General features: G+C 58.4%; 1 protein-coding gene across 2 annotated transcripts in view; it reads left to right on the top strand.

Annotated features, from left to right (window-relative positions):
- The first annotated feature begins 1,194 nt into the window (after positions 1 to 1,194).
- Positions 1,195 to 15,349, top strand: part of LOC102021914 (chromosome unknown open reading frame, human C6orf132) — a 25,294-nt gene continuing 11,139 nt past the window's right edge. For both annotated transcript variants that reach the window (XM_013516785.1, XM_005389717.2), the window contains exons 1-2: positions 1,195 to 1,513; positions 11,036 to 11,142. In XM_013516785.1, coding sequence (XP_013372239.1) covers positions 1,216 to 1,513; positions 11,036 to 11,142 — 405 coding nt within the window. In that variant the 5' untranslated portion in view covers positions 1,195 to 1,215. The remainder of the gene's footprint in view (positions 1,514 to 11,035; positions 11,143 to 15,349) is intronic.

The raw sequence follows: 15,349 nt of genomic DNA, 5'->3' as shown, positions 1-15,349 counted from the left end.
TTACAGGTGTGTGCCACCACACCCGGCTTTTTTTCCTTTCTTAAGAAAAGATCTTGCTAAGTTGCTAAGTTGTCTAGGCTGGGCTGGATATTGAGATCCTCCTGCTTCAGCCTCCCAGAATTCTGGGACCTGGTTTGAGTACCATGGCCCCAGTGCTGGAGCATGACTGGGGCCCTCGGTGGGCTCTCCTCATCTCTGTTTTTTCTTTTTCCAAGACAGGATCTTGCTATGTAGTTCAGGCTGGCACCAAACTCACTTTGTAGCCGAGTTGGTCTAGAACTCATGGCAGTCCTCCTGCCTCAGCCTCCAAGTGCTGGGATTACAGACGTGCACCACCATGCCCGGCTCCATGTCTGGTTTTAGATGTCTGCAAGATGCCAAGAGTTAGTCACCCTGCATCCTCTCCAGGCCTCTTGGGAAAGTGTCCACCTTTGTCAGCAGCTTGCTATTTTATCTACTTTCTTTTTTTCTTATAGGCATTTCCTTGCGACCTTTTTGTAGTTATTGTTGAACCCACGTTGAACCCACAGCCTTCACACTGAACTCCATCCTCAACCCTTTTTATATTTACAGGTTCTCAGGGCTGAGAATATAGCTCAGTGGCATAAGTGCCTGCCTGGCAAGCACAAGGTCCCGAGTTTGATTCTCTGTACCAAAATAAAAAGAGTGAATACATGGTCTCATATAGTTCAACCCGGTGGTCTTGAAATCACAGTGTAGCCCAGGCTGGCCTCAAACTCGCAGCAATCCTCCTGTCTCAGCCTCCCAAGTGCTGGGATTACAGCCATGAGCCACCGCACCCGCCACCAAGCCCGGTTTGAGACTCGTTCTTGCTAAATCACCAAATTGGCCAGGCTGGGCTGGAACTTGTGATCTTCCTGCCTCAGCCTCCCATAGTGCTGGGATTACAGACCTGCACTGCCACACCCAGCTCCTCCTCTCCTGGAAGCCTCCTGCCCCATACTTCCCTGCGTCAGGGCGCGGGCTGTGGGCAGGCCTGCCGCGGGTGTTGGACACAGATGGTTTCCCAAGTGCTCAGACCAACCTGGTCTTGAACCGCCTGCGGGAGGGGAGTCCCGGGCCGGGCCTGGCCCAGGGGTAGAAGGCGGGCCGCGGGGAACCTGGGGGAGGGGCGGCCTTCCCCGGGGCAGGGCCAGGGCTGGGCGAGGTCCCGCCTGGTGCCACAAAGGCCTGTTGTGGAAGAGGCTGGAAGGAATGCGGCCCGGGGAGTCGGGCGGCGGGGCGGGGCCGGGCAGGCGCCGCCTCTTACCTGGCCAGGTGGCTCGTATTTCCCGGGAGCGCAGCAGCGCGAGTGGGAGCGCGACAGGGACATGGCCGGGTAGAGCGAGACCCGGCGCCCGCGGCAGCATGAAGAAGAGCCCGGCGGTGCAGGGCACCCTGAGCAAGCTCTTCGGGAAGAAGCACGCCAGCCCCGCCTCCACGTCTCTCTATGCCACCAACCCGCCCTGGATCTTCACGCAGGAGGCCCCCGACGAGGGGACCCGGGACTTCGGTGAGCGGCCGCGGGGAGGGCGGGGAGGCGGGCGGGCCGCCGCACACCGGGACTCTGGCCGCGCTCCGGGCCTCCCCGAGGTGTTCGCCGTCCCCGCGGCGCCGGCGTTTGCACCCTGCGATCGCTGCGCCCCAGCCCCGCGCCCAAATCCGCGCGCCGGCTGAGCCACAGCTGCGCCCAGGTCTAGGGCTGGGGTGCCTGCTCCGCTGACCAGAGACTCCTAGGTCAGATACTAGGGTGCTCCCCGGCACCCACACCTTCGGCTCTGTACTGGCCGGGCCTGGGCAAAGCCACTAGGGGTTGCAGACGGGTTCCCAGGCTGCTGTGACACCCAGCCGTGCATCGGGGTCCCCCCAGGCCCGGGTTGTTGGTGGGCTCACCTGAGGGGCCGCACGCCGGACGGCAGCGGAGGCGCCCCCTCTGCAGGCGCCTGAGAACACGCTGCCCGGCCTGGGTCTGGCTGGGGTCACCAGGTCCCCGCGTATTTCTGCAGTTGCCCTCCATGAGGGGTCAGGGGCAGGAACTCACGTCCGCGTGTGGCCCGTGGTTGGGGGGGAGGCGTGGTGGGAAAAGACGCCGTCCGCCCAGCCTCGGCCCCTGCTGTGACTCAGCCGGGCACCCAGGTCACACAGCCGAGTACAGGCGTGTGGCCGGGAGCGCAGGAAGTGGGGAGGCCTCCCTCCAGCCCAGGCCGGCAGGGATACGCGTGTGCTCGGAGCTGTGGTATGAGAGGCTCTCGGAGCACGGGAGAAGGGCAAGGCGATCCCGGCGGAGCGGACGGGCCGGGCAGGCAGGCAGGGCGGCGCAAGCCGGCCTGGAGCGCGCACACGCAGCAAGGCCCGGTCACCTCCCCGGGGAAAAAGAAAACGTCACACAGCAAACACCCATGGACTGCGCCGGGGTGCAAGGTCCCACTCGCAAATCTTCGTGCTGTTGATTCAGGAATCTAGAGTTCGGCGCTTACTAGTTTCTGTTTGAAGGAGGAGTAGACCCAGGCTCAGGGGCGTTAGGTGACAGCTCCACGTCACAGGACTTTAAATGGCCGAGCCGGGGCCCTCCCCAGTGTGCGAGGTGTGCCGAACAATGCTCTGTCCAGCAATGCAGTGCATATTTATGTTTAAAATAATTTGTTACAGTAATGGACACATTGCCATAAACCTCCTTCAAATACTCCTCCTCCCTTTGAACACACTTATTCATTTGTTGTTTGTTTTTGTTTATTTATTTATTTATTTATTTTTGAGATAAGTTCTTGCTATGTAGGCTGGCCTTTGAGCTCAGTGATCCTCCTGCCTCAGCCTCCTGAGCGCTGGGATTACAGGCATGCGGCACCACGCCTGGCTTCTTGCTACTTTCTGAAGTGAGTCTGGAAGTCATCTTTCCTGAGTGTCTTTCGAAAGTGTGATCAAAACTACGGTGAGTGTTGCAGCCAAGGGCCACTGGACAGAAAGGCCGGCTTGTAAACACATGGCGCTGTGTTCTCACCCCCTTGTTCGCTGGCTCTGGCACCGTGTGACTTCTGGCTCTTCCCTAAAGTCAAAATGACCACGAAAGAGAAATCAGCTCAGGACATCAAAGGAGCCACAACAGTGCAACCAAAGACATTCAGGAAAGAAGACGTCCAGAGAAGCAGCTGCACAAAGTAGCAAGAACGGCAGGAGAAGCGTGCTTGTAGCGAGGTGGAGGAGTTAAAATTTTTAAAATGTAGGCACTTACCGTGTTTTCCCATCGCCCCAGTACAACTCAGTGGTTTTAGTGGACTTACAGAGCTGTGCGGTCAGCCCCGATGCAATCTGGGGACAGGAGGTGACCCCAGAGGCCCTCTTGAGGGACCCAGCGCTTAGCGGAGTTCCCTCTGGGGTGGTGACACAAGGGTGACTGGCGGGGCACCTGGGGTACTTTCTGTTTTGCCAGTGGATTCGGGGCCTGCTGTGAGAGAAGAGGGACTTGGTGCTTTGTCGCAGGCTGGAGCCCAGGGCACAGCTTCCCCGTCCATCCTGCATCCCCCGGGCAAGGCTGGGCTTCGGCTGACTCAGCCGCTGAGCCTGCACATGGAGGGGTGTGGGTACCCCGTCCAGCTGGGTGTTCCCTGGGGTGCCCGTGGGTAGGCAGAGGCCACCTCCCTGGGAGCTTGGGGCTGAGAGGGGAGGGGCTGAGCGTGGGATAGGATGGAGAGGCCCGGCGGCCAGGGGATCCCTCCCGTCTCCGTAACACAGGGCTGCCCTCCGACCTGGCTGTCCCTTCTGTTCCCTGGGGACGGTGTCTGGGCTCCCCGAGGCCGGGAAGTAAAGCCACACGCCTGGCCCCAGCCAGTGGCTGGGAGAGACTGCCTGATGGACGGCAGCCCTGGACTCATTCCCGCCCGGCCCCTGGGGAGAGCGGGTGGAGACCCCTTGCTGTCCTCGGGTCTCCCCTCCCCCGGCTTCCCCCCTGTGCTTGTGCCCATGGAGGCTCTGCGGACTGAGACAGTGGGGGTCTGGGCGCCCAGGGGCCCTGGAGTCTGTGACACTCTGGGATGAGATCCTCGTGGGTCTTGGGAAAATAGGCTGTGGATGGGGTGGGGTGGGGGCGGACAGGGGCACATTAGGGATCTGAGTGAGTGGGAGCCTGTGCTGCAGCCCTGCGGAGGGGATGTCGGGTAGAGCTCTCTTTAAAGACTTTCCTAGCCAGGCCTGGCCGGCCTATCATCTCAGTCCTTGAGAGGCTGCGGCAGGAGGATTGCCACGACTTCCAGGCCAGCCTGAACTAGTGAGACTGTGTCTCAGAAAAAAAATGAAGCATTTCCTCCATGCACTGGAGCAATGAGAAGACCTCACTGAATGCAATCACGATCCAAATTAAGCTCTCTTCCCTCCCACAACCCAAACAGGCTCTTTAAAGTCTCCATAATTGTGCTTCAACTGCCTGAGAAAGCAGAGAGGCGGATCTTTTTGAATCCCTGATAAGGAAATGGGCTTTGGCCAAATGGGGGACTCTGCCTGCAGCCCTGTTCCTGGCGTGTCAAAGTGGTTTCATCATAACCACCTAGGATTTTTTTTTTTTTTTTTTGAAACAAGGACTTGCTGTGTAGCCAGGCTGGCCTTGAATTTGTGATCCTCCTGCCTCAGCCTCTCAAGTACTGGGATTATAGGCGTAGGACACCAAGCCTCACTCAAGACTATTCTTTGCCGGGCGTGGTGGTGCACGCCTGTAATCCCAGCACTTGGGAGGCTGAGGCAGAAGGATCACTGCAAGTTCGAGACCACCCTGGGCTACAAAGTGAGCTCAAGGCCAGCCTGAACTGCATAGTGAGACCTTGTCTCAAAAGACGGGAAAAAAAAAAAAAAAGACTATTCTTTGTTTCATTTGTTTTGTTTTGTGACAGGATTTGGACATATGCAGTTCACTGTGTAGCTCAGGCTGGCCTTGAATTTGAGACATTCCTGCCTCAGCCTCCTGAGGCATGTACCACCACACCCAGCTAGGACTTTTTTTTTTTTTTTTTTTTGTCTTTTTGAGACAGGGTCTCGCTATGTGGTTCAAGCTGGCTTTGAGTTCACTTTGTGGCCCAGGCTGGCCTCGAACTTGCAACGATCCTCCTGCCTCAGCCTCCCAAGGGCTGAGATTACAGGTGTGCACCGCCACACCTGGCTAAGCACACTTCTTTAAAATGCAGGGGGGTGAAGCCAGGTTGGAGAGTCCCGGTTTTCCTTTCCCATGTGGCACTGGGGACCTGGAAACACTCACTCTTAAAAAGACAGTGGGACTGGATTGAAAATAAGAGTGCAGGGCATGTGGCAGTTCCTTATCAGGAAAGCCTGGAAAACTGTGACCCCACGGAGCTGAGCACTCATTTCCGGCTTGCAAGAAGCAGATCTGTGCTTTGCAGGGCTGGAAAGGTACTGGCCTCGGGAGATGCGCGGAGGGCTACGTGGTACACACATGCGCACATGCCCTCGCGCCGCCCTTTACGTAAGCGCCTCGCTGTGGTCACCTTCACCCTGCGAACCCGCTCGGGCTGCCCTTTCTCTCCCAGCCAATAAAATAACAACAACAACAGGATCGTTATTATTGGGTACCGTTTCCTGACCTAGGCCCTGTGCTAAAGACCACCTAGGGCAATGGCGGCAAACCCATGGCAGGCGTGCAGCGGTGGACTGCTTATCATTGACAGCTCTGAAAGCTCTTCCCACTTGAAAAAACAGACGCGGAAGGCTCAGAATGCTCAGAAGCATGAAGTGGCTCAGAGTCACCTCAGCCAATGGCAGCTCAACATTTATTTAAGTGTCCCCCAAGCCCTGGCTACCCCCCCTCATTTTTTTTGACAGGACTGGGGATGGATCCCCGCTCCTATGCCTGCTAGGCAAGGACCCTGCCGCTGAGCTGTTCGCACCCCCAGCCCTCTCCTGGGACCGTTTGGTTTTTGTTTTTTTGAGACAGGGTCTTGCTAGCTAATCCAGGCTGGCCTCAAAATCACAGCCACTGTTCTGCCTCAGCCTCCGGGTGCTGGGATCACAGATGTGCATCACCACTCCCGGCTCTCCTGGGACGATCAGGCTGGCTGGTTGGGCACGAGGCAGTTGTCCCACTGTGCTGGACATTGAGCTGCAGACCTAGCTAGGAAACAGGGGCCTGTGTGCTGTGTGCCCCCTTCCTACCCTCGCCGAAGCTACCCCAGCCCAACCTTGTGTCCCCTCTGCCCTTGGACAAAGGCCTCTCTCTGCGCCTGGGTCAGGCCTGCCGGGGCTTGCTGGGACAAACTGGCCTTGGCTGGTCTCGTTCTGTGGACCTGCTAATTAGCAAAGAAGAGGCTCATTAAGGTCATTTGTGGGTTACATTCACACGGGCCACCCTGCCGCTCCCCTGCGCACCCGCAGGGTCTCTCCCCTTTGTCCCTGTGCCGTGCATGAGCAGTGAGGTAGGAACAGGTGAGGGCCTGTCGGGGTCCTGGGTTTCTCCTGGTCAGGGCATCGGAACCCCCCACACACACACTGAGGCCCCAGCCTCCCAGCCCTTGGAATCTGACCAGACCTGCGCCCAGCATTTGGGGTCCTGGCGAGGTGGTGCTCCCCACGCTCACTCCCACCTTCTCCTGCCCAGCTGACTTCCTTTCCCCTCCTGCAAAGTAGGGGTGATTAGCCTGCTTTACAGGTGGGGAAACCAAGCTGGAAAGAGAGCCCACACTTGCCAGGCCCCGCAGACAGGAGCAGGTGTGCGCTGATAGAAACCCGAGACCGTCACCTCCCTCTGCAGGTTCATGCTGCAGACACAGGAGACCGGGGCAGAGACAGGCTGTACCTTCTTGTCTCCTCTGTGCAGGCTGTGTCCACAGGGAATTAGAGTCTAGATTCGGGTCGCTTGGGTAGGAGGTAGAACTTCTCTGATCCTCTGTTTCCTTATCTGTAAATTAGGAATGAAAATGAAAATACTATTTTCCTGCTGGGTGTGGTGGTGCATGCTTGTTATCCCAGACATGCAGGAGGCTGAGGCGGGAGGATTGCAAGTTCAAACCATCCTGGGCAATTTAGACAGGCTCCGTCTTAAAGAATCAGGTTTGCCTGTCCGGAAGAGGAGCCGGAAGCCCTCCCTCTTGGGCTTCTGTGTCCTCAGTGTAAGGACTCAGAGTGATCCCTGTCACTTGCTTCCCCGTGACTGTCACTGTGGGTGCAGGTGGGGGGTCACCATAATTTGTAAGTGGCCTAAGCTGAGTCAAGCCAGAAGCCCAAACTCTGGGAGGGAGACAGGGTGGGGCAGGGACAGCAATGAGGACACGGATGACAGTGACCAAAGCCACCCACCATTGCTGAGCACGAGCTGTCTGCTAGGGGCATTGCTAACATTCTCTGTGCCTTGTCTCATCGTCCCCACAGCTGTCCCCCAGCAGGGACCACGGTCACAATGCAAAGATGCGGAAGCAGGCTCAGGCACCTACGAGCACTCCCAGGACACGTGGCTAAGTGACAACGCAGGGACAGAGACCCAGGTGGCCTCCTTGTGGCCCGAGAGAGCTGGTACCCTAACCCTGTCCTCTCTCTCTCTCCAGCCCTTAGGGCAGTGGGGAGCTACAGTCCCCAGGGGAAACCTGGAAGTGACACCCTCTTGCTTGGGACCCGGAATTATTTTGGAACAGATTCGTTTGGACATTGGGTGATATTTCTACCAGCCTTAGACCTTGAGGGTGGTAAATGAAAACCTTCCTGCAGGGGCTGGGGATTTAGCTCAGCGGCCCAGTCTGCCCAGCAAGCGCAAGGTTGTGAGTTCGAGTCCCAGTACCGCGGGCGGGGTGGGGGAAGGAAACCTTCCTGCAGGATAGGGGGGAGATGTCTAGGAATTTCTGAGGGACCCTGTGCATGTCCCGTCCTTCCACATGGGGACTAGATAGGGGCGGAGACTGATGCTGTTTTACCATCAGGTTTAGGCAGATGGACACAGAGCTGGATTTTCCCGTTTTATCTGCATTATTAGTACGTGGGCCTGTTGGCATCGGGACCTGGAGTTGTGTGCTTTTTGTTTTGTCTTGTTTTTAGTACTAGGGATTGAACCCAGTGCTGCATCCCCAGAGCTTTCTTTTTTTTTTTTCCCCTAAGAGCTTTATAAAAGTTTTAGAATTTGAGAGAGGGTCTTGCTAAACCAGTAAGTGCCCAGGTAGAACTTGAACCTGCCACCCTCCTGCCTCAGCCTCCCAAAGTACTGTACCGGAATTACAGGCCTGGGTTGCCATCTGCAGCTTCCAGTCCTCTCGACAAGGCTGTGGTCCCCTGAGGCTCAGGATGGGTTCCCTAGGCTTCACTTGGCCTCAGTGGCTCCAGGCTCCCCGGAAGACCCTCCCTTTCTCTGGAGGGTCCTGGTCAACTCCTTCTCTTCCCAGCCTTTCTGAATCCCTCCCGGTGTTCCAGGGCCCCCTCTCTGATGCACACATGCAATGACCAGAACCAGCCAGCGTCACATCACGTCGCTGCGCTGGGACAGGGGCCTCTCTGACAGCAGCTGCCACTCCACCTCCTGCAGCCTCCTCCCCCGGGGAGGGTCCCGCTGCTCCCAAAGGCCCAATCCAGTGTCACCAGCACTGCGACCGAATTCCCTTACTCCTAGGAAAGTCCCTGGGCCTGGCCTCTTGTCTTTTTCTCTAGCTTTGTCCTTGGCTTTGAGGGGAGAAAGGCCAGGCCTGGCGTTAAACCCTTGGAGGACCTATGCATGGTGGCCCTGGGGGTGGTGTCTGACCCTGCGGGGCAGGCCAGGCAGGAGGGGCCCCAAGAGGCCGGCGGGTTCTAGTCACACCCCTTTTCTCTTTGGGGGGGAAGGGCTTAAAACAACAGATTTCTTATCTTACAATGAAGTCTGGTGTGGGGCTGGAACAAGGCACTGGCGGACTCCACTCCCTGGAGCAGCCCTGGGGGATCCAGATCTGCTTCCTCCTGTCCCTGGCCAGCCCCCTCCGTCTTCACAGCCTCAGTGTCCCTCGCTGGTCCCCGCCACACCTCTGAGGACTGGGAGACTGGAACAGCAAATGGGGTTTTTCAGGAGGAGGCCCTGGCTGGGACACCCCGACAGCCAAGTGCCAGGGCCTCCGCCACACTACTGGAGTAGGGGTCGGTGTCACAGCAGCTGTCTCTGTCCTCGTCCCGACCCTGCCCTGCAAGGCTTTGGGTGGCCGCGTCTCCTCTGCTGCTCCTAAAGCTGCTGAAGCCCAGCCTGGCCGCCTCTGCCCCTCAGTGCCCACCCACCCCAGCCCATCTCCCTCCCAGTGCTGTCTCTGGGGCCGCTGGCATCCCTCCCTGTGGGCACAAGGGGTGCAGAGCTCAGGCCCTTCAGGGAGACCCTGGCATTCATACTTATTGTCGGTCTTGGGGCAAGTTATTTGACCTTGTGCCTCCATTTCTTTTGGGAGGGTACTAGGACTCACACTCAGGACCTTGCCCTTGCCAGGCAGGCGCTGTGCCGCTGAGCTATATCCCCAGCCCGTGCCTCAGTCTCTTCATTTGTGCTATGGGGCTATTTTGGGACCTGAACGACTTTTGTTTGTTAGTTTGAGACAGGGTCTCACTATGTAGCCTGCGACGGCCTTGGCGACCCTCTCACTGTAGCCTCCCACGTGCTGGGGTCACAGGTGTGCTCCTCCTCCTCCACCTGGAATGGCGTGTTATTTCTTCAGCGTTTCTACCTTGCCAGGTTGCTCAAATGTGAGCGTCCAAAGCTCCTGGGTGCCCAAGAGTAGCGGGCATTGGTATGCGATAACTCAGCACCAGGCAGGGGCACCCGGGAGCCCTGCAGGTAGAGACGGGAGGAGCTAGGCAGGTGGTCTGCGCTGCTGTCCCGGCCACGGCCCCACCCAGCCCGCCGCTCCTTAGAGCTGTATCTGTCCCCAGTAGACACTCCGCTCTGGGCTCTTGTTTCTGATCGGGCCAAATCTGTACCCTCACAGTCCCCTCCCGTCCCCGGCCGGGCCAGCTTCGTCCTGCAGCTCCTCACGGGATGGCGGTGCTCCTCCCACAGCCTGCTGCTGACTGCCCCTCGGGAGGCAGCACCCGAGGGCCCTGCATTCAGCTCTGGGTGCTCCCCAGAGCCTCCAGTCACATCCCCGCCCTGACGCCCCCCGAGGGCAGGACCCAGCCCTCCTGACGAGCCCGGTCCCTAGAACACATTCCCTAGAACATGCTTCCCCGCAGCGGGCACAGCAGGGCCAGCTCCTCAGCGCTGCTGGGAGCAGGGTTCTGGCTGCTCAGGGTCTGACTGGCCTTTGTTCCATTTGTCCTGGCTGGAGAGGAGCAGCAAGGCCCTCCCTGGAGAAAACCCCCTCCTCCCCATCTTCTCCCTCTTGCCCTCCCCCTCCCCTCCTACCCCCCTCCTTCTTGTCCTGCAAAACTAATCAGTGAGATGGGGAGGGGAGGGGAGGAGCTGAGAAAGAGGGCAGCTCCTGGGCCCACTCTTACCCTACAGCAGCCCCGTACCCCCTGCCATGGCCACACCCGCTGCAGACCCAGAGGGCTCTAGTCCCACAGCCCGGGGGCATTTGGGGGTAGGGACCGATGGCCTCCAAGGTCTTGTTCCAGATTAGAAGGTAGAACACTTGGGAGAACTGTGCTGTTTTCCTCCCACTGGAGATAAGCGTGCCTGAGGCTGTGGCCCCCGGGGCCAGTTTTCCTTGGGAGAGGAGGCCCAGGAGGAAGCTCGGGACTACCTGGGGAGGTCAGGAGGAAGGTGGCTGCTGGGTCTGGAAGCCCCAGGACACTGGAGGATCTGTGCACGGGATCTGTAGGGTCCTTTTTGTGTGTGTGGAGACAGTCTCGTAATGGAGCCCAAGCTGGCCTCGAACTCTTGGGTGATCCTCCTGCCTCAGCCTGCCAAGTGCTAGGATCACAGGTGTGCACCACCACATCTGGCTCCACTCATAGGATCTTCCTGTGTCATAGGGGCTTAGCGGAGCTGGGGGTGGGCGTCCTCTGGGTCTGGCTTCCTTGCTGAGAGCCGCAGGAGGGATACAGTTAGTGGCCAGAGGCCTGCCCTGTCCCCTGGCTAACGGAGTCCTCTTGCTGTGTCCCGCAGATGGCATCTGTTACAGGGATGCTCGCTTCGACACCGTCAGTGAGTCTGGGACTGCCACGCTGAAGGCCCGGCCCCGCGTGCGGCCCCTGCTGACCTTCCTGCCGCTGGTGAGTACAGCTCCACGGGCACTGGGCCCTGGGTCCCTCTCTCCCCTCCTGATGCCAACCCGGTGGCTCATGCAGGAAGGCTGGAATCAGGGTGACAGCTCCTCCCTGCTGAAACCCCAGAGGCACCCAGGGGTGGCACCAAGCCTGCCAGGCCCTGCACAGGCGCCGACTGCCAGCCGACTGAGCTGAGCTCCCAGTGGCAGGGGTGGGCCAGGAGCACCGTCAGAGACAGGGCGGGCAGGGCAGCCAGTGCGGCTGTGAGGAGTGGTCCCAGAGGGCCTCTTGGAAGAGGTGGCATCTGAGCTGCCACACAGGACACATAGCAGGGAACCCTGGGAGAGCGGCATTGGAGACAGATTTGCTCTGTGAGTCTAAAACCACAGGAAATGAAAAGCTCTCATGGAGGGGGCTGGGCTTTGGTTCTGGATGAAAGAGACCTGAAGCAGCTACCTGTGACCTGTTCCGTTTATGGGGCGCAGAGTTCCTGGGCCTCCGGGACTCTAGATGGGGCATGTAGGGGAGATGGGACGCACGCAGGGCACCTCTACATTTCCTAGTGGCTGTGTTAAAAGTGAAAGTAAAAAGATGTAGGTGAGGGGCCGGTGTTGTGGTCACTCAGTAATAGTCCCTAGTGCCACAAAAATAAACAAATAAATAAGAAGAAAAAGAAATAGGTCAAATAGGCCCACTTAACCTCTTTTTTTTGAGACAGGGTTTCACTATGCAGTTCAGGCTGGACTTAAATTCACTTTGTAGCCCAGTCTGGGTTTGAACTCCCAAAATCCTCCTGCCTCAGCCTATTGAGTGCTGGGATTGCATGCATGCGCCAACATGCCTGGCTAATCGTTTGTTTTGTGTTTTGTTTTACTGAGGATTGAACCCAGGGCTTCACACTGAACTGCATCCCCAAAGACCTTGTTTATTTTTTTTGTTTTGATACAAAGTCTTACTAAGTTACTAAGGGTGCCCAGGCTAGACTCCAACTTATGATCCTCCTGCCTCAGCCTCCCAGAGTGCCACCATATCCAGGTCAAATTAACTTTAATAATACATTTTACTTATTAACCCAACAGATTCAAAGGAGTACCATTTCAGTTTTCAACCAATATAAAAAATAGTAGTGAGCCGGGCGTGGTGGTGCACGCCTGTAATCCCAGCATTCAAGAGGCTGAGGCAGGAGGACTGTGGTGAGTCTGAGACCAGCCTGAGCTACAGAGTGAGCTCAAGGCCACCCTGAACTGGTCAGCCTTGCAAATGTGGGCTTGCTTCTGTCTCAGACTTGAGTGGGGGGGGGCAGTGCCGTTGTTGTGACCTTGCCACGGCCTGAGCTCGTGGCACCTGGCAGACTTTATGGTGGCCTCTGCCTTGTCCCATGTGCTGCACATCCTGCCCATTGCTGCTGGATGCAGCCCTGTGCCCGTCACCCCATCATTTGGTTCTGTTTTGCCAACTCTGCCCAACAGATCCTAAGATTCAGCACAAGGCTGACCAAGTGTGACGCCTGCCACACCTCCTCCCCCAGGGCTCTGGGACTATGACTCAAAACCCTTTATTTTCTGCTTATAAAGCAAGTCATGGACATTATAGGAAAGTACAACAGCAAGCTAGGCATCGTGGCACATGCTTGTAATCCCAGCACTTGGGAGGCTGAGGCAGGAGGATTGCCATGAATTCGAAGCCAGCCCGGGCTGCAAAGTGAGTTCAGGACCAGCCTGAACTGCAAAGCAAGACTCTTGTCTCAAAACAACAAACAAAAGAAACCAACACAAGGGGGCATAAAGTCAGCCTCTACCTGTGATTCCAGAGATGCCCAAAACTGTGCATGCTGACGAAATGAAATGCACCATGTTCTCTTTCTGGAGGCAAGTTCCATTCCCCCCTCAGAGCACAGTAGCGCACAGAGGCATTGGGCCCAGAGTGGACGCAGCCCACCCCGAGCTCAGCCTCTTATTTTGGGATCACTGAGGACCAGGCCATCACGGGGCTGCACCGGAAGGTCTTCCGGGTCCCAGCAGTCACTTCCTGTTGGAAGGGGGAAGCCCTGATGACCAGACTGGGTGCCCTTGAGCTCTGCTCTTCCCACCACCAGGGCCACCCCATCTTCCCACACCCCCAAGCTTGAGAGCTGGCAGACGCTGAGGCCCAGGGAAGGGAGCTGGGGGGAGGGGCGCCTTTTCTAGCCGGTGCCTGGGCTGTGCGTCTGTCGCCCTCTCTCTGGGGCTCCCCCATCAGGACCCAGCCATCCACAGGGTGCTGCAGAGCAGGAGCTACAAACTACCCGCGTGGCAGATAGGGAAACCGGCTAGACGGGTCCCCAGGGTGCCCGGGGCGATGAGAGTTCCCTGGGTCACCCCACCCTCTGAGTCAGCTGGGCCTGGCTCTGCCCAGGGAGTCTCCCTGCCCCCTTGCTGCCAGGGAGTTAGAGGAACACTTAAGTCGTCAGCGCCTCCCTGCCCCCTCCTACCCTCCTGGGTGACCGGGCAAGGCTAGGATTTTATTTTATTATTATTTTGGGTTTTCTTTTTTTTTTTTGAGACAGGGTTTCTCTATGTAGCTCAGATTGACCTTGGACTCACTATGTAGCCCAAGCTGGCCTTGAACTCATGGCAATCCTCCTGCCTCAGCCTCCCTAGTGCTGAGATCAGAGGTGTGTGCCACCACACCCAGCTATGAGACCAGGACTGGAGGCTTTTGGATGATGAGTGGGTGGCCAGTGGGTGGCGCTGGAGGGAAGGGTGGTGGGTTGGGGGCAGTCAGAGGCCTGCTTAAGAGCGCACAATGGGCTCCCCAGCCCCTTCCCCACCTGCCTGGCTTCTTCCAATGAGGCCTCAGCCTGATCCCCCAAAGCCATTTGCATCCCTGTCCTTAGCCACACACAGCTGGCCCTTGGCCACCCTGGGGCTTGTAGTGAGGACCGCAGGGAGCTGTTTGGTGAGGGCCAGGGAGGGAGCCCCAGCAGGGCCTGGGGGATTTACGCAGGGACCTCTGGAGTCCCAGCTAGGAGGGGTGCAGGGCTCCAAGGCCACACCCCTTGACCCTACTAGCTTCTACCCTGGAAAGGACTCCAGGCTGGGCCGCCCAGGCCCCCAGCACAGGACCCAGCAGGGGTCCCAGGAGCCTGCATGTAACCGTCCTTCTGAGTGGCAGAGGAGTGGGGCCTTCTCCAGCCCTGGGGGATCTGATGGGGGTGGAGAACCAGGGCGGCTGTCGGGGGTCCTGGGGTTCTTTAATAAAAGCACTCGCTGGTTCCCCACCCGGCTTCCCAGGCCCTCCGCGGGGAGCACAGCCCTTCTCTGCATGGCTTCATCCAGCAGAGGACCTGGGGTGTAGGGGTTGGGGGCCAGAGCAGGGTCCCCTCCCTGCACCCCACAGCTCACACCACACCCGGAGGAGGAGGAGGAGGAGGGCCGGGCCGGATGGGAGGTCTGCATTCCGCGATGTGCAGCCACCTCGGAGCTGGCCCAGGCCCAAGCTCAGCCAAGCGAGCCCACTGGCCCGGCCCTGGGGACCCACCCTCTCGGCTTGGCTGGGCTCCAAGGAATCGCAGGCATGAGGATGTGTGTGAGGAGGCCGGCAGGGCACACAGGGGCCAGCGGAGGGGTGGCCCCGCCCCCAGCTCCCGGTGGGGCGAACAGCAGGCTCCACCCCCACCCTGCGTTAGGGACAGGGCCCCTCCCCCACGCGCCCGCGCTTTCTCCCCTTCGCCCCTTCAGCCTGGAAATGTTACCAGTGTAGAGCAGCGGGATTCCCCATGTCTGTCCCTGACACCCCATCTGCTCAGTCCAGCCACACAGACACGGGTGGGGACCCACGGACTCCGGGCCTCTGCTAACCCGTGGAGGACAAGGCCGGCGCCCCGCCCTGCAGCCCCATGCCATTGGCTGCCCTGGCACAGCAAACCCAAGCCCGTGACACCATCCGACTTCCAGACGGGAAGGCGGGGCACATCTGCGGGTCCCTCACTGTGTTGGGGTCGGGGGAGAGAGAGAGAGAGAGAGAGAGAGAGAGAGAGAGAGAGAGAGAGAGAGAGGGAGAGAGAAAGAGAGGGAGGGAGAGAGAGAGAGAGAGAGAGAGAGAGAGAGAGAGAGAGAGAGAGAGAAAAAAATACTTCAGATAGGCTCAGAAAACAAAGGATAGGCCTTGCCCATAAGCAGATGCCAAAGCACTCCTCCCGCTGTTGTGAGAATTCAAAACAGGGTTTGATTTT

Source organism: Chinchilla lanigera, unplaced genomic scaffold, assembly GCF_000276665.1.
Source record: "Chinchilla lanigera isolate Chin_1 unplaced genomic scaffold, ChiLan1.0 scaffold00036, whole genome shotgun sequence".
Classification (NCBI taxonomy): domain Eukaryota; kingdom Metazoa; phylum Chordata; class Mammalia; order Rodentia; family Chinchillidae; genus Chinchilla; species Chinchilla lanigera.
Note: the sequence above shows the minus strand (reverse complement) of the source record. Positions and strands in the feature narration are given on the sequence as shown.